The sequence below is a fragment of the Gigantopelta aegis genome, chromosome 7 (genome assembly GCF_016097555.1).
Source record: "Gigantopelta aegis isolate Gae_Host chromosome 7, Gae_host_genome, whole genome shotgun sequence".
Taxonomy (NCBI): Eukaryota; Metazoa; Mollusca; class Gastropoda; order Neomphalida; family Peltospiridae; genus Gigantopelta; species Gigantopelta aegis.
Genome location: NC_054705.1, coordinates 44,401,050 through 44,421,035, shown reverse-complemented (window position 1 = coordinate 44,421,035; position 19,986 = coordinate 44,401,050). Strand labels below are relative to the sequence as shown.

The 19,986-nt window shown below is 40.0% G+C and overlaps 2 protein-coding genes across 2 annotated transcripts; both read right to left on the bottom strand.

The window, feature by feature from the left end:
• Window positions 1–629: 629 nt before the first annotated feature.
• Window positions 630–1,163, bottom strand: LOC121378112 (putative nuclease HARBI1). Its single transcript, XM_041506212.1, has one exon. It carries the CDS (start codon window positions 1,161–1,163, stop codon window positions 630–632), a length of 534 nt encoding a protein of 177 aa, XP_041362146.1.
• Window positions 1,164–7,742: 6,579 nt separating this feature from the next.
• LOC121376777 (atrial natriuretic peptide receptor 2-like) lies at window positions 7,743–19,170 on the bottom strand. Its single transcript, XM_041504551.1, has 5 exons — window positions 18,988–19,170; window positions 16,992–17,332; window positions 14,260–16,313; window positions 10,239–10,714; window positions 7,743–9,451 (listed from the first exon to the last, which is right to left on the bottom strand). Exons 1-5 carry the CDS (start codon window positions 19,006–19,008, stop codon window positions 9,371–9,373), a joined length of 2,973 nt encoding a protein of 990 aa, XP_041360485.1. The 5' UTR covers window positions 19,009–19,170; the 3' UTR covers window positions 7,743–9,370.
• Window positions 19,171–19,986: the final 816 nt, after the last annotated feature.

Sequence of the window (19,986 nt, the reverse complement as noted above, 5' to 3'; positions counted from 1 at the left end):
GTACAATACCCTTTGATTGCATAATACTCAACTTTGATGCTTCTATTCAGAAATTTATAAAAATGTTCATGATGCTTTACTGGTTCAAATCTTTTAGTTATTACAATTTTAAATGTTGAGAAAACTATTACTGAATCATAGCCCTTCTGACAGCATTGCTACGACCATTTTGCACCCCATTAATCCTAAGTGGAGGCTGTGGATCATCAAGGTCATCATTAAAATTAGGTTCCCTTTCAGCGACAGCAATGCTATGCAACACCGCTGTGGCTACGATCACTGCTAGAGATGTACGTATGTCCTTGAAGCGGAGAATGTATGTTAGACAAGGAAACCTGCGTTTCCAAATCCCAAACATGCATTCCACTAAGTTTCTTGTTGAACATAGAGCTCGGTTGTATCTATTGTCGGCAGCATCTCTTGGACTGAGCAGAGGTGTCATTAGGTAAGGCTAACAGGGATATCCCGAATCACCAATCAATAATCCATCTATATCTCCATCTTCAAACTTCTGCTTTAGTAAACTGTTGTCAAATATTCTACTGTCATGAACTGACCCATGCCAGTGTGCCACTATGTTCACAAATTTATGGTTAGTGTCACTTACTGCTTGGACATTGATAGAAGACCTAACCTTTTCTGTTGATAAATCGTTGTCCGTTATCACCGTGTCCAATTATACGAATATGACTGCAATCGATAGCTCCTACACAGTTTGGAAAACCAGCAATATTTAAAAACCTTACTTTAACACTGTCCAATTCCACGTTATTGGGGAATGCTATATAGTGTGGTCTCAATCTAGCAAGGGCAATGGTCACTCGTTTGAGGACATTACATACAGTCGTCTGAGAAAGTCCATGAACGCCGGCCATAGTGAGTTGAAATCCACCTGTTGCATAAAATCGCAATGCTATTAGGACTTGCAGTTCAGATGAGACATCATGATTTCGACGTGTTGGCTGTTCTATATCTTGCCTCACCATGTCAGTTACATTCTGAACTGTATTTTTTGTAAGGCGAAATCGCATTCTAAAACATTCTTCAGACAAACTGTCATAGGGATCATCTCTGTCTCTGAAAACACGTTCACGTCGCATTGCACGGTTGTAGTTGATGTCTTGAACTCGTTGAAGATGTTGCAGTTGTCGCAACACATCCATGTTTGATGTCCCAAAATGTTGTAGTGACTGAGTCCTGACACGTGGTCAAGTTAGACATGCCCTTTCGTTGTTTTAACTAAAGCAGTTTAGTTTTTAGGGTGTGTTAAAATATTTTTTAACTTTAAAACGCTTTTTGAAAATATGGATGTAAAAACGTGTTTTTGTATCACCGTTTTAAAATTAAAACAGGTTTGTAAATATGAATTTTTCTTAAAACATTGTTTTATCTTTTTAAAACGTGTTTTACCGTTAAAACGCCTTTATAAATATGGGCCTTAGAGTCTAGACTCGAGACTAATAGTCTAAGACATTAATGTCATGGCAACGTCATACAAATTGCATGCATGCGACGTCATTAGATTGAGAATGGATTCGACAAATTTTATAAGCACGGGCTCAGATCACATGCGCAGTAATTTACATGCGCAGTTATTGACATGCGTAGTTATTGACATGCACAGTTATTGGCATGCGCAGTTATTGACATGCGTAGTTATTGACATGCGCAGTTATTCTGAAGTGCAACCAGTACTTGACAACGGACTGAGTCATCGCAGCTGGACACGATGCTGCTGAATACTCAGTCTTGTTTATCTAGAATTTGAGGTATCAAGAGGTCGAGATAACGGTGTTCGAGTTTGACTGTTTTTGAAACGCTACATTATTTGTATGTTTCCATGGGAAACCAAGGGCCTGATAAAAAACAAAAAAAACCCCCAAAAACAACGGAATGCAAGGCTACAGATTATGTAGAACATTGCTGTTTAAACCACTTAACTATCTTTCTTACACATCCGTTGGTGAAAACACCATGCGAATTTTTGATAACACATGGTTATTTACACACGTACGTGTGTTAACAATTTCAAGACATACGACTGGCTGCTTCTAGGTGACGACCAGGTCACCAATGCCATACATCCATTGAAAATCTACACGATCAAAATCAATTACATTGTGACGTATAGTTAACCTGATAATCACGTGTCTGTGAAGCTACAAGTGCAAGGTCTGTAAATAACTTTCAGTCGAAAAAAGATGTACAAATTTATTTAAAACCTAGTTTTTGAGGATATGTAAGAAATAGAATAATACATTCTTGTCCGTTAGATACCATTTATCTCACAACTCGTTGTTTAAAAACGTATCAAACTCGCTTTCGCTCGTTAGGTACATGCTAAAACAATTCGTGAGATAAATGGTATCTAACGGCCACTCATGTAGATCATCACTTTACATTCACAGCGCGTGAACAATGGCAGATAACTCAGGAAAAGTACCTTTAATAAAATTGTCTAACTCGTTCCTAAAGGTTCATATAGATTGGATGCGGCGCGTGCGTTAAATCCATTAAAAAATATTAAAAACACTATAGAGCGTCTAGATTGTATGCGTGCGATACATCCGCTGCAAACAAGTCGTATATTGTTTTATATTACCCGACACGCAAGGCGCAGTCGCAGCACTCACGCCCCACGTCTGTTCTCTATGAACCTCAAGCGGAGAAACGGGGTATACAAGGTAACAGCACAAGATGAGTCGATTTTCAATATTGCAGTAAATTATTACTAATGCATCTGTTAAATGAATACGTACTTCCTGAACCTTAAAACAGATGTACGTTTCGGCTCCATTGTTCGGTGTTGCATGAAATATTGCCTAATAAAGGTAGCTAAGTAGCATACGTTGACTGATGCACGTCTTCAAACAAAGAACACAATTTCAGTCACTTCTAGCAATGGCAGTGAAATTGAAGAATACAACTTATAGAAGGAAAACATGTGTTGTGCAATAATCATTATTTTCATTGAGAAGAAAAGTTCAGTTGACTAATGGACATATAAGCGTGTACGTACGACAGAAATATACGCACACATCAGTTACATGATGTCAAACACACACACACACACACACACACACACACACACACACACACACACACACACACACACACACACACACACACACACACACACACACACACACACACACACACACAAACACACACACACACACACACACACACAACATATACACACACACACACAACATACACACACACAACATATACACATACACACACAACATACACACACAACATACACACATACACACAAAACATACACACATACACACAAACACACACACACACACACACACTGAGAAAGACACACACATACACACACACACTGAGAAACACAAACAACAATGCGTACACATACACAAATCCTTACAGCCCATACAAATCACACACACGCGCAAAGTTGTGTTCAAAATTATTTAGCACACATATATATATATATATATATATATATATATATATATATATATATATATATATATATATATATATATATATATATATATACATATACATATACATATACATATACATATACATACATGCATACATACATGCATACATACATGCATATATACATGCATACATACATATATACACACATACATGTATATACAATTTGTTTTTATATAAAGAGAAAAAACCACACAAAACACACACAGAAAATAAATAAATAAATAAATAAAAATAAAATAATAATACTAAAAACTAAATAAAGAAACACCATCAAAAGGACACAAACAATCAAGACCTTACGAGTTACAAAATCGTGATGCATGCTTTTTAATAAGTAAGAATATGCCACAATATAATATGTGACAATTATTTGAAAAAACAAGAACAAAAAAACCCATTATAATAAAGATTACATTTCCTTTGAGTGGATATACTCGTGTAGCACGTGAGAGTCGATATTTATCTTACCTTGTTTGACATTGGGGAAACAAAACCCGGATCCATTAAGCGAACCATTTCCAGATTCAGTAAAAAGTATTATATACATGATGATTCTTGCACCGATTTACCTATATTAAATTCTTTATTGTTAGTGTATTTTTCAGTTAATAAGAGCCGCTAGAACATAACTGTTACACGTGACGCAATTAATACTTCGTTCCGGATACATCACGATTCAAGTGGTAGGTGGTGACATTTTCAGTGGAGGAAAAAAAATATAGTTATGTGGAAAACAAAAGGAAATACTAGTCATTTTGTTTGCTCTGCGTAGTGTCAAACTGTATACATTTTATAATTCAAGCAGCGTGTAAGAATTTGAAAACAAAACAAAAACATGAAAAGCAAACCCCACCTCACCCCCACCCCACAAAAAACAAAAAAACAACAACAAAAAATACAACACACCCTAAACACAAAACGGAAACCAATCCTAACAAGATTTTTTAATTCACCCAAACGAACAAACAAGTAGTAGTAGTAGTAGTAGTAGTAGTAGTAGTCGTAGTCGTAGTCGTAGTCGTAGTAGTAGCAGTAGCAGTAGTAGCAGTAGCAGTAGTAGTAGTAGTAGTAGTAGCAGTAGTAGTAGTAGCAATAGTAGTAGTAGTAGTAGTAGTAGTAGTAGTAGTAGTAGTAGTAGTAATAATAGTAGTAGTAGTAGTAATAATAGTAGTAGTAGTAGTAGCATTATTATTAGTAGTAGTAGTAGTAGTAGCAGTAGCAGTAGTAGTAGTAGTAGTAGTAGTAGTAGTAGTAGTAGCAGTAGCAGTAGTAGTAGTAGTAGTAGTAGTAGTAGTAGTAGTAGTAGTAGTAGTAGTAGCAGCAGTAGCAGTAGCAGTAGAAGTAGCAGTAGCAGCAGCAGCAGTAGTAGTAGTAGCAGTAGTAGTAGCAGTAGCAGTACTAGTAGTAGTAGTAGTAGTAGCAGCAATTTAGTTTTAATACTAGAATCATCACCATCATTCTTATTGCCATCATTTTCATCATAACCGTCATCATCAGTATTAGTAAGGTTTCGGATTGAAAGAGCGAATTTCATTATTTGAATTCCAGTTACTACGATTCCAATCCTAACCAGTTAATGGAAACTAAAACAAAAAAAAACAAAAAAAAAATCTATTTTTGTTTTGTCCGTAACCATGGGATTCACTATTGGAATCTATTGTTCTCAGAAAACTTTTAATTTATTTGAGGTCGCATCCATTAGTGCAAAGTGTTATTGAAATCTAGTAATGACAGGCGACCGTTCTTTGATTGCACGAGTACTCGAGGTCAATGACGTGTCGTACTTCCTAGTGGTTAACCGGCCTTGGTGGCGTCGTGGCAGGCCATCGGTCTACAGGCTGATAGGTACTGGGTTCGGATCCCAGTCGAGGCATGGAATTTTTAATCCAGATACCGACTCCAAACCCTGAGTGAGTGCTCCGCAAGGCTCAATGGGTAGGTGTAAACCACTTGCACCGACCAGTGATCCATAACTGGTTCAACAAAGGCCATGGTTTGTGCTATCCTGCCTGTGGGAAGCGCAAATAAAAGATCCCTTGCTGCCTGTCGTAAAAGAGTAGCCTATGTGGCGACAGCGGGTTTCCTCTAAAAAAATCTGTGTGGTCCTTAACCATATGTCTGACGCCATATAACCGTAAATAAAATGTGTTGAGTGCGTCGTTAACTAAAACACTTCTTCTTTTTTTTCCTAGTGGTTGATTGAGGTTATCGTTGCCAGTGCATCGATTATAAGAGGTGGGGTGGGGCTAGGGGGCGGTGCGTCTCAAAGGTTCCATTTACCTCGGTGGACATATCATCCCTATTAGCGGTTGTGGCTTAAGAAATAGATAGACTTTTACAAATGGTCTAAAAGGAATTCATTCTACGTTGTGGGACAAGTTGTTTTCATTAATATTTTTATGTACGTCAGCGATTGTGATATGAAATTCATATCCGACAATTGTCCATATGTGGGCAAAAAGATGTTAAATGCATTCTTAATAATGTACTCTAGTTATATGGTACTTCTTTTGGAAACGCCAGGAGGATTTAAAAGTGTTTGCACTTGCAATTATACCGAAAAATTCGTTCTAACAAGAATAGTTCTACAGGAATCTAGAAAAACCTACAAATAACGAGGAATGGTCATATAACAGTCAACAATCAAAGGATGCAAACGAATTTAATTATCTTGGATCATTACACTGTTATAAGGAAAGTGTAATCGTCGCACAAACGACTAAAACCAAATGCTGGATCACAAATAGTTTTACTAAGAACTAAGATTAATTAAAAAAAATTGAACAATGGTAGCCATAAGCGTACAAGACAGGGGGTCGGGGGAGGGGGGGGGGGGCGCAACTGCCTCTCTGGCGCTGGAGCAAAACTTTATATTCGGGCAAAAGTTATAGAGATATTCGGTGAAAATTAGCTGACCCGATGCCTTTTTATCAGGTATTTCCATCATTCTACCGTTAAAATTATTTGTAATCCATGTAAAAATGCGTAGTGATTCGTTTGCAACCCTATATAGCAGTTTGGTAAAAATGCTAGCATTATTAAATGTTGTTATCTAGATTCGGGCATTTTCGTTTAATTCGGGTAAAAGCTAGCCTGTCCCCCTACCCCTACAAAAATGGGAGGCTGTACGGCTATGATGGTAGCTGTGATTTCTACATATGTCACTTGCATTGTTATATATATATATATATATATATATATATATATATATATATATATATATATATATATATATATATATATATATATATATATATATATATATATATATATATACATATATATATATTTATATACATATGTCAAAAGAATACACAATCAAATTTGGTAATAGAATACTTTTATTTAATATTGAAAGACGGCTTGTTTTGTGGGATTGTTTTTCTTAATTCAGTACCGCCGTTTATTGTGAATACAAAACATTTTCCGCTTTATTCCCGTAGTTTTCAATGAAAATGCAAAAGACTTAGTGTTTTCCTATGTGATTCGTGTACTCCGTGTGAGTGATGTTGTGGTTGATCAACTTGTCTTTCAGAGAGCGGATCCTGGCATCGATATTGCGGTATTTTCGTTTTCGTGCCAAAGTTCGCCATCCATCGGCCATCTAGTTGGTGTAATTTAACTTCCATCACAGACTGCTGATGTTTCAGAAGTCCCACTACCTCAGCCATTTTGATAGGTATCTTCTTGATCGTTAGGTCTATATTTATGACACCCTGCCAAGTGGTTATGTGTACGGTGACTATCACCTACACAGTGGGTCCTTATGTATAGTGTCCACGGTCCTTTAATCCAGGGGCATGTTGTTCAAACGTTAGTTAGCTTAACCAGTGGTTAACGGAATCTTTCGAAACCAAGGACTGACCCACGACACTAACCAACGACCGCCGGTAGTAGGGGAGCATAGTAGGTGGTTACAAGTGCGTCTTAACAATGCCAGAAGTAGGCCTAACTACTGAACACTCCCCCGAAGTGGTCAGACTAAGCCCACAGCTAAACGCTGATGGGGAATGGCAGGTGTGTGGCACAGATAGCCACAAGAGACAAGCATCTGTCGCGGTTGGAGTGACAAGGACTGGGATGTGGAGGTGGACAGCGGAGTTGCCAGATCGAAAAGAAATGAGATGGAATTCAGAGCAGAGAAAGGAAAGGGGGCAGTGGCATAAAAACGGGGGGAAAAAGGACTGAATCAGTACAAATAATAATTAAAAACATGATGTTCTAACTTGATTTAGAACAGTCAAAAGAATCCGAAACTGAAATCCAAAGTATATTTTTATTTGTGCAAACGTAATAAAAAGAAAATATTAGACTAACCCAGGGTTAATTTATCTATACTTTGAACAATGGGGCATCAACCTTTCATCCTGGGAACTGTTGGCAACGGTTTAAGCCCAAACGTCCTCAACTTTATCCAACGGCACCACCGGAAGGGTTGAAGCACGTGTTACTACATTTTGTATGTCATCGTTCTTGAATTATTAAGCTGCCACCTGTTGTGTACGACTCGAACGACACCGACAAATACACCGAACCAAATACACTATCATAAAAAAATAGCTTCTTGGTTGTATGCAATTCGTACAGCGTCTCAAAGTCCATGTGAAACATCTTTTCAGTGAATGAAATAAGCGTAATTTTCCACTAGTCCACTGGCTAAGTACATCTAGAAATCTACTTGTCCACCAATATTTTCACTTGTTGTTAATTTTATTCAAGTGCAAGGACAATGTTTGTTATTGCTCAGAATGAAACATTATTCACGTTTACTTGCCAACTAGCAGTAGAGGATCCAGAAAATCCATATGGGGGGGGAGGCAGTGACATGAGGTGGAATGCCAAGGGAACTTTGGGGGAGGTTTGGAGAGTGATCGTAAAAAATGAAAATTAATATATAATAAAATTATAACTATCGCAAAATTTAGGGGGTGACCGGGCCCCTGCCGCCCACCCTAGATCCGCCTCTGACTAGACAATCACAGAGGCACAACCACGGACAAGTGCTATTTCGAACGCTGCTTTGGAGCCATATGGAAATATAGGTTTACGGCCAGCCTCTTGAATGTTTTGGAATTTCCATACTTATGTGTCTTTTATGCTGTTGGGGAGAAAAGAATACACAATGGGAAACGTGTTTCCTTGGGATTCGGCATGCATGGTGTACAGCTCATCAAAAATCTTCACTGCTCAAGAAAATGTCCAATCTGAGAATGCAACGTTACCCTCACCCAGCCGCTGTAGGTTCTTGTCAGTTGTGGACAATGGTAGTGGGTCTCTCTTTCTACTCTTCGAAGTAAAGGATCTCGACTCTTCGATGTAAAGGATCTCAACTCTTCCAAATAAAGGATCTTGACTCTTCCATAAAAGGATCTCGACACTCCGAAGTAAAGGATCTCGACTCTTCCAAATAAAGGATCTCGACTCTTCGAAGTAAAGGATCTCGACTCTTCCAAATAAAGGATCTCGACTCTTCGAAGTAAAGGATCTCAACTCTTCCAAATAAAGGATATTGACTCTTCCAAATAAAGGATCTCGACTCTTCCAAATAATTGATCTCGACTCTTCGAAGTAAAGGATCTCGACTCTTCGAAGTAAAGGATCTCTCCTTCATCGATGCAGGTCCACTCGTCTCTTAGGCAAGATGAGCAACTTTTATAAAAGGGTATTTATAGCATACAAAAGCACATTAGCATGCATTGAGCACAGGCAAAACATATCCAGAGACAAATCCGTGCAAGATATTACACCAACCACACTGTAAATAAATTCATAATATTCATCCGTTGAAAACAGGGTGTTCATGGCACTTTGGCGATCGGGGAGGAATAGGCATGCCAACAACACCCTCTTGAATCCGCGCCTGATTTGTAAGAAATATTGTGACTGTCTGCTACTTCTGGTCACAGGGGTAGAACATGTCCAGTCCGTCTTTACTGCCAACCAAGTAGAATGTTTGTATTGGTTTGTTGTCCTGAAATACAAAATGCTGATCTATTTGTATGTTCATCTTATAACGATATTTATTTTGTTATTTTACAAGCATGCATTTCTTTTTGTATTCGCATAATGAAAGAATGCAATTGTCTGATTATTTGAATACTGGAATATAAGTTTAGCATTAAACATTAATTGCACATATTTTTCAGATAATAAGTAAACTGAAAACATTTATAGTAGTCTTCTTGAAATAATAAACAGCTGCAATAAATCTGAATAACGTGAATGCAATATTTTGAATATCTGATTCTGAAAATGAAGGTTTAGCATGAAGTGTATACTATCGATCATATTTACTGGTAACATCCATTGTCAGGCACAGACGGCCCAGATAGCTGAGGTGTGTACCCGAGACAGTGTACTTAAACCTCATTTTGATATAAGCACGGAACGAAATAAACCTTTTTCTCGACCTGATACCTGTTGTGAAGAGGTAGGCTTAAAACAATGTCTAGAAAATAAACTAACACTGATATCACAGAATGAATCAGACTTTTAAAAAAATTATTTTTGTTTTACCTTCGGCGGGCCCATTAGGCTATTTCTCGTTCCTGCCAGTCCACCACGACTAGTATATAGAAAGATCCTTGCTACTATTGAAAAAAAGGTTGCTGGTTTCCTCTATAATACTATATGTCAAAAGTATCAACAGTTTGACATTCAATAGCCGATGATTCATAAATTAATGTGTTCTAGTGGTGTCGTTAAAAAACAACTTTAACTTTAAAAAAGTATTATTTGTTTGTTGTTATTTGATTTACCTTGAGAACAGTCTGCTTGTTCTGCAGGATGCTCCACTTCCGTAATATCTGCAACACCGTCTCTACCTTCTCCGAAATTAGAATCGTCCACGGTTCGGCCGCGTCCGCCAACATTCGTGCCTCTCCGACCGCACCGCCGATCACAAGAGACTGCGAGCACTGAAGAGAGGCTTCCACGCCCATCATCACTGACCCTGTGGCGACCCCGATCCTCACACTGAGCGACTGGCCCGTCTTCATGATGGCCAGGATGGTCTTGGAGGCAGCCAGGAGAGACTCTGCTGTCCGCGCTATCAGGCCGACGTGGTCATGGCTCAGCTCCGGGGCGCCAGACACCAGCTTGAAGCCATCGGTGGACACGTCGAAGATGGTCGTTTTGGCGCCGCGAGTGAGAATCTTGTTCCAGGCGCTGGAGAACTGGCGGAGAACGTCCAGATCTTGGTGGATACGGCCTTTGTCCGCCATTTTGTCAATACCTAGAACAGGAAAAGGAAATGTACGCTATAGTCCACGGGCCAGACCCTGGGGTTTAACGAATTGATGTCACCTGGCGGGTACATTCTCATGGTGCTGTTTGAATGATCCTAAGCCTGTATACTCGTCATACTATTAAAACATATCCACAGCGGCCATCTTTAGAAATGGCCGCAATGGCCACCACATGGTGTATTGAGAATGCCTCCAATATTCTCTAAAATGTCTAGTATGTCTGCATGCAAAGTATTATGCCTTTATCAAAAAGTACACGATTCGGTCATTTTTGTACACATGTCCTCTGGACTAGTAGTTATTACATTAGTATGATACCGAGGACGTCTCTAGTGCACACTATATATCGGTCTGTATATCTACATATGCACCTATCTGGTTCCATGCCTGTTTGTCTACATATGTGATTCCTGTCTATTTGCCTGTCTTTCTATATCTATACAACTCTGCATGCCACGCTTTGTTTCTACCCATTAATTCATCCATCCATCCATCCATCCATCTATCCATCCGTCCATCCATCCATTAGAGCTGGGCGGTATACCGTATATACCGTTCGGTATCGGTATTATGTCATTACCGATTTACCGTACCGAGCAAATTTCAAAATACCGAAATTTCGGTATTGAAAAATATTTCCCGGAAAGCATTAATAATACATCTGACGAACGCAAAATGGGTTGGTATAAATCAGACAAAAGCCTTGTGTATGGAATTGGATTGTATTTAGATGAAATTAGCGAGTAAGCCATAACACAGGCATGCATTTAAAGCTGAGTATACCGAAAATAGCGCTCGATATCGTTATCGTGTCAATACAGAATATCATACCGATACTGAGGTAAATCACCCCCCAAAATACCGATATCGATACCGAACCTCCAATTTCAATATCGCCCAGCTCTACCATCCATCCACCCATCCATCCATCCGGCCGTCCGTCCGTCCGTCCGTCCGTCCGTCCATCCGTCCGTCCATCCATCCATCCATCCGTCCACCAATCAATCTATTTCTGTCTATCTTTCTACCTGTATGTATGTATGTATGTATGTATGTATGTATGTATGTATGTCTTTACCGGTCTGTCCATATATTTATCTGCACATCAATTTCAATCTATTTATCCATCTATCCTTCCACACATCTATCCATACATTTATATGTATATATATATATATATATATATATATATATATATATATATATATATATATATATATATATATATATGTATATGTATATGTATATATATATATATATATATATATATATATATATATATATATATATAGGTTATTACCAGAGTGTTTTTCGGTATAGTCAATATCATATATTAGGAATAAAAATTGTATTATGCGAGCCTCTTGCGAGCATAATACATTATTTTTATTCCTAATATATGATATTGACGATACCGAAATACACGAGGGTAATAATCTCTGTATCATATAAGCTCAAGCTTACTACAACGTGTTTTTGTAAACTGTACACGTAACTTTAATTCCAGTCCGCCATTACTAGATATTCAAATGACGTAAGAATATGTGGCGCTGTGTATTTTTGAATGGAAATGACGTCAAACTCGAATGACGTCATTTTGGATGTCCTTACGTCGAAATAAAGTTATGTCTAACGTTTTTTGGTTTCTGAACGCTCGACATCTTTCAGTGTCAAATTGCCATTGAAATATTTTTATTTAATGACTACATGTATGAATGCATACGTCAGTCATGGTGTGTCACCCAAGTACGTTTGCTAAAATGTCAATAAACCTAGTGCCGAGACCTCGACTAATTTACATTTAATTTGCAAAGTTACCAAATTCTTAAAGTATGTGATCTGAAAAATATCACATACATTGATTGCACTGAAAATGTAAGATATTATATGTGTGTCTGTGTGTGTGTCTGTGTGTGTGTGTGCGTGTGTGTGTGTGTGTGTGTGTCTACTACTTTATGAATTTTTAAAAAGTGATATGGGTATGAACCAAATGCTGGCGGACTAGTAGAAATTCTGGCGGGCTAGTAAATTTTAGTTGGTTGTAGTCCAGCGGACTAGTGAAATATTTGCCATTTCTGCGCCCATGTGTATCTTGTATGATTTTATTAATACATTACTATATTATGTGCTATATTCAGCCCTATAAATACCATGAGCAAATTGGTATTGCCTCTTTAACTAACATTTACTAGTATCAAGTTTTATCGTTGCATGCATTTTTGTATTTGTATTTGTATTATTATTATTTTTGTTTGTTTGCTCTTTTCGTTGTCTTTCTTTCGTGTGGGTTTGTTTTGTGTGATCTGTTTTAGCGAAATTGACCGCCCCCCCCCCCCCCCCCCGTCAAAAAAAAGAAAAAAAGAAGACAAAAGAAAAAAAAGAAAAAAATATTAATGTCACGAAAACCACTGATAACATGATATCCCTCTCTTTCAATTAAGTAGTATTTGTTTTGTTCTGTGTGATGTGACATGAGTAAATGGCGTCTGTATTATATGGCATTGAAAATATTTCCTGTAATATTGGCATGGCCATATTTGTTTAATTATACGCCTCAGGCGGTAATCTGTATGGGATAAACAGTCTTCTATTACAATATATCATTTACAAGGAGAACGTGATTCAGAGTGTGTGAGAGAGAGAGAGAGAGAGAGAGAGAGAGAGAGAGAGAGAGAGAGAGAGAGAGAGAGAGAGAGAGAGAGAGAGAGAGAGAGAGAGACAGAGAGAGAGAGAGAGAGAGAGAGAGAGAGAGAGAGAGAGAGAGAGAGAGAGAGAGAGAGAGAGAGAGAGAGAGAGAGAGAGAGAGAGAGAGAGAGAGAGAGAGACAGAGTGTCACAAGCAAAAGGGGTTGGGGGATAATAGAAAGGAAGATCTAGACAGATAGTACTAAATATACGATTTAATGTGTGTGTGTGTGTGTGTGTGTGTGTGTGTGTGTGTGTGCGTGCGTGCGTGCGTGCGTGTGTGTGTGTGACAGAGATACATATATGAAAATACATAAAGAGCGATTGAAAGAGAGAAAAATAGGGAGAGAGATAGATAGAGAAGGAAGAAAGAAAATATTTTATTTAACGACGCACTCAACACATTTGTTTACGATTATATGGCGTCAGACACATGGTTAAGGACTATACAGATATTGAGATTTGAAACCCGCTGTCGCCACTTCATGGGCTACTCTTTTCGATAAGCAGCAAGGGATCTTTTATATGCACCATCCCACAGACAGGTTAGTACATACCACGGCCTTTGATATGCCAGTCGGAGTGCACTGGCTGGAACGAGAAATAGCCCAATGGGCCAACCGACAGGGATCAATCATAGACCAATGCATCGAGCGAGCGCTTTACCACTGGGCTACGTCCCGCCCCAGAGAGAGACAGAGAGTGCGAGAGCGATAGAAAGTGAGAGAGAGAGAGAGAGAGAGAGAGAGAGAGAGAGAGAGAGAGAGAGAGAGAGAGAGAGAGAGAGAGAGAGAGAGAGACGGCAACGATAAATAATGATGTACATGAAAGCATAATGATAGTAATACCTTGAATGTCTAACGCCATGACTGTTGTCGACGTGTACTCTTGCATACTGATGGGTCCTCTAACGTATCCCAGGACATCGTCAAATCTGTCGGGTCTCTGTAACGTGCTGCTGTTTTCCGCGACTCCATCGTCCTCCGTCCTCGAACACACCTGACCCTCCAGCTCCGCCACGTACTGCTCCAGAGACCTCACGATGCAGTCCATGATGGAGCGCTGCTTCGGAAACGCCTTGACGATCCCGCTCTGCAGGGACGCAAACGACGGCCGCCCCATCGGGTCCATCTCCCAAGCGGACTCCATCAGCACCCTGGACGTTATGTGCATGTTGGGAGAAAACGGCGGCCTCAGGAAACCGACAACGACCTGCTCCAGTACCTCTGCCGGTGATTTGTCCTTCGCACAGTTCACGAACGGTAACTCGCGACTGAAGATCTCCTGCATGATCACCCCGAAGCTGTAGACGTCGCTGGATTTCGTCGGGTTGCTGCCGAACTGAAAGATCTCTGGTGCTGTCCAGAACTCGGGCGAGTCCCATTTGCTGATGGTCTTGAAGTCGCAGTTCACGATGTTCTTCTTACACAGTGATGCGATATCGCACTCCTGCCATTGACAGATTTTGAGGGTCCACATGACGTCGAAAAAGCATGTGTCACACGATAGCTGACCGTGTATGATGTTGTTTTTGTGAAGATAGACCATTCCGGAAGATATTTCTCCAGCAATTGCAAACTTGAGATCGTCTGTTGCGTTCAAACTTGAACTGCGCAAGAAGTGGGCTAACGAGCTTTTCGAGGAATATTCCGACAGCGTGTGGAAGACGCCATCAATATCCACTAGACCGTAGAAAGACGCTATGTTCTTATGCGAGATTTTCGTCATCATCCACAACACCCGTTTTTTGATGCTGTATTTCAAATGACTGTCACTTAAAAACACCTCGTGTAACACAACACTGCAATTTCCCCAGTCACCAAACAACGAGGCGCTGCTTGAACTAAATGAGGAATTTAACGTACTGTACGACGGAGAAATCTTGTTGCTGCCATAACCGTTGCCCAGAGACTGTTTCGACAGCAGTGACTTGTTTTGGAACCTTATTGTATTGTAATCGACCTTCCACCCGTTGTTCAAGATGGTCCAATGCGTTCTGGTGAGCTTCCAGACGATGTAGCCTGGGATAACGATCAACAGAACGATTCCGAACAGCGGCGCCGTGACGTAAACGGGCATCCTCCAGGTCTGCAGACTCAGCTCTTCCTCGGCCATCTCCTCTCTGACCATAGCCGCGATGTTCTTCCTTTTGCAGGTCATCCTTCTGAGGACGTGCTCCAGCACTAGGGTGTACACCTTCTTGGACAGAGGCGTCATGAAGAGATGCTCGCAGTCGTTCCGCGGGATGTCGTGGGTGTAGAACCACTTGATGTAGCGAACCAACTCCTTGGCCGACTCGCAGTCCTCCATGGTGGTCAGCTTGACGATCATGTACGTGTACCCGGCTATCGGGTAGGCCCCAGGACTGGATGGGTTGGCCAGCGAGGCCGTCAGACGGGAGTCGAAGGAGGCGACGAACTCGTCCATGCTGCTCTGGACCGACGCCGTGGACGGCGTCACGACTCGTCCAGCCCGGTTTTGTAGGTAAGCGTAATGCAGCCCTGAAATGGCGGCATCAGACATGACGAGGTAGCCCACGGAGTATTTAATAGACACGATCATACCGGCCATCCCGCGCGTAGACTGGCCGTACACCTTGACGACACCGCCGTCCCAGACGTACGGGCGGTCGTTAGGGTCCAGTCCCTTGTTGAAGATGCCGAAGCGATTCTGCCACGTGGGATCTGCCGACAAAGCTGTGGTGAAGATCTCCGTCGTGCCAGATTTGTCCTGCCTGGCGATGGGCACTATCCGGTGTCGCGGGAGCTCCACGGACGGGTTGATGGACTGGATGGACGTGTCGTTCCACCAGGCGATGTCGCCCATGTAGATCCGAACGACGTGGTCCATCGTCAGGTTCACGGACGTGATACCGGGTAGGTTGAACGACAAAACGACAGCGCTGGAGATAAATATTAGCTATCAATGGAAATGATTAGGAATAATATGCGAAAGTAATATTTGAGAATGACCTATAACAATGGAAAGTAAAGTTAGATTGTTTTGTTTAAGAGGAAAAGGAACTGTTTTACGCACTCAAAACATTTTATTTACGGTTGTATGGCGTCAGAAATATAATCAAGGACTACACAGATATTGAGAGAGGAAATCCGCTGACGCCACTTCATGGGCTACTTTTGTATTAGCAGAAAGGGATCCTTTATATGCACCATCCCACAGACAGGGTATTACATACCGCGGCCTTTGATATGCCAGTCGAGGTGCACTGGCTGGAAAGAGAAATAGCCAATGGGCCCACCGACGGGGATCGATCCCAGACCGACTGCGCATCGAGCGATCGCTTTACCGCTGTACTACGTCCCGCCCACTTCCTAGAGAGGAAGCCCACTACATGTTTCCATTAGTAGCATGGGGTGGTTTTATATGCACCATTTCACGGACAGGATAGCCTTTGATATACCAGTTGTGGTGCACTGGCTGGAACAACATACAGCACCATGGTCCCACCGACGGGGATCGATCATAGACCGGCCGTACATCAGGCGATCGATTGAAGAATACAATCTAAAGTTGTATACCCACGGACTTAGAATGATTAACATACATGTAACTAACATACCCTGCCATGGTGGGAAACATCTGGAGGTCGGGATACAACTCGTAATCTGTACTCTTCAGAAGAGAGTCGGATCCGGCGTATTCCACAGGAGATCCCGATATGCCCTTTATCCGAGCCTGTCCCACGCCACTACCTAACGCCTCGTACACCATCTCCAAGGTCTTGAACTTACTCCTGTGCGACTTGTACGCCGGAATCCAAGAGGCGTACACGTCACGTGGGAAGGACGCCCCGGCGCCGTTCAGTCTGACAGCGTGACCGGGAACAAGATTAGGAACGACAGCTATAAGGCAAATGAGGATCCCAGTTCTAAACGCCACAGACGTGCGTTTGTGGTGAGCCTGAAACAAGTGTGAGACAAATATCGAACAGTGTTGTAGACAATTCGAAACTCTAACAATTAATTTACGATTTACGAGGTACGAAATTATTTGAAGACAAAATCTAGTTTGGGCTTTATACAAATATTAAAACAACCAGAAACACATTGAAAATATACAGACACTGATATTATAAACAAGAAAATATATCTCATATGTAAGTTTAATCGTACAAATTTTTTATTAGTCGGAAACATCTTACAAAGCAGCAAACTCGGGAATGTCCCTTTAAAAGTCCGAATGACCCGAGTTTGCAGTCATTATAAGACGTTTCCACCTGACAAATCCTTTTTGGCGACAAAAATGACATATTTAATACAGTTTGTTTGTTTGTTTGTTTAGAATATCAGAGTATGTATATCCAATGTGTTTGTGGTTGTAGCAGTCATTTTTTTAAATTGTATTTCGTAATATATTCGTTCGAAATTATTGAAAGATAAAAACCGGTTTGGGCTACTAGAAACATTAGGACGACAACAAACACGTTGTTTATACAGATACTGATATTCTAAACATAAAACTATTTTTGATGTGCTTTAACAATCAAAACGGATCCTAGAATGACAACACACTCAGGACAGTCCCTTTAACAATCAAAACGGACGCTAGAATGACAGCAAACTCAGGACAGTATCTTTAACAATCAAAACAGACGCTAGAATAACAACACACTCAGGACAGTCCCTTTAACAATGAAAACGGAGGCTTGAATGACAGCAAACTCAGGACAGTATCTTTAACAATCAAAACGGAAGCTAGAATGACAACAAACTCAGGACAGTCCCTTTAACAATCAAAACGGAGGCTTGAATGACAGCAAACTCAGGACAGTCCCTTTAATATTTGGACGGGAGACAACCTTAAAACTTTGAAACTGTATAAGGATACAGTGTTACACTCAGGATACCAAACGACAGCATAATATGAGGAATTATTGTAAGATGGGTATTTACAATGACAAGACAACAACAGGAATTCTTCAAAGAATGTAGACCGAAATAATTCTAAATAACTATACACATAGTTTTAAATGAAGACACTTGGTGACAAGAAGAACACATATAATGATCAAGTTTTTACGAGTCAGTATTATAAGTATTATAATTGATATTTATATTGATATTGGAGATGTTTGTCTTAGTTTATTGACTGTACGTGCAATGTCGGAAATAAATTTCGAAATTTTACGAAGGTTACTAATACTATTACAATTAAATATTTCTACGTATGCCTATATAAATGTTTATTTATTTATATTTTAATTAAATAATTCTATGTATACTATGGCAATGTTTTTATCTATCTATCTATCTATCTATCTATCTATCTATCTATCTATCTATCTATCTATCTATCTATCTATCTCTCACTCTATCTATATAATTATATTATTCCGCCAACTGATGTCGCTTGGAGGAATTCAGTTTCACGGGCTGGGAGAGGACCATACGTAATTATGGTACATAGAATAGCAAAGTCCAATATATTCTAGGGGGGGGGGGGGGGGTGGAGGATTCTTTTTTAAGAGACCGAATACCACTATTCCCCCACTGATTACTGGCCTGCTACCCGCAACATATTTTAATTACTAACAGAAGATATCAATTTGAACTTACCATATGTCTTCTAGTGTACATGTCCACTGTCGACGTTCAATGTATTCATTAATTTTCCTTTATTGTCGGCTTACGGCAAGACTGCGCACTATCAAATACAGAATCGATCAGTTTCTCATAGAGGGCGAAAAAAGAACAGAAAAAATAGATATTGAAAATAACATAGACTTTCCTTTACCAGCATTTGCAATGGCGTTATCAGCAATGCACACACATATATATATATATTTACAACATTTGTTTTACGCATGCGTATGCTATTCAAGAAGGCGGATAATATACTAACGGGAAATCACGTGATATTGCACGTAAATGGAACAGCAAAGAGTACCGTTAGCGTATCCAGGATTTTATAAAATGGTGGTGCTGGGGTGAAGGGCACACATAGACAAACATTAAAGAAGTGTAGTTTGGTGTGTGTGTGTGGGGGGGGGGGGGTGGGGGTGGCCAGTGGCAACAACTTTTATCATGAAAGTCATAGGCTGAACAGCGAGTACAGATGGGGCAATGGTTGGAATAGGGAAAAAAGGCCTGTTTATTTCAGGTGAACTACATTAGGCCCCAATCTACATCCATGTCATGGTGTCCATGGTAACAGGGTTTACAGGAATAAAGCAATCGTTTGGTCTGCTATGTCGAATTTAGAGAATAACTAACGAGCTATGAGGAATTACGGATTATCTGTCCCGAGTGAATTAATATTGTAAACCCGAGCCTCTGACGAGGGTTTTACAACATTAGTTCATGAGGGACAGATAATCCGTAATTCCTCGTAGTGAGTTGGTTATTCTCTTTATTACGCATTGCCAATATTTAACGATTTTAAAAGTATATTTACGTTCCCGCTGCTATAATAAGCTTACCAGCCATAACAATATATTCATAAGCTCCGTTACCGGTGCACACATAACAGTATCCATAGAAGAATAGTTCCAAAAGCACTCAACATAATAAAATAAAAACCAGGGTTTTTAAATATTGGTACATATATAGTGTTTA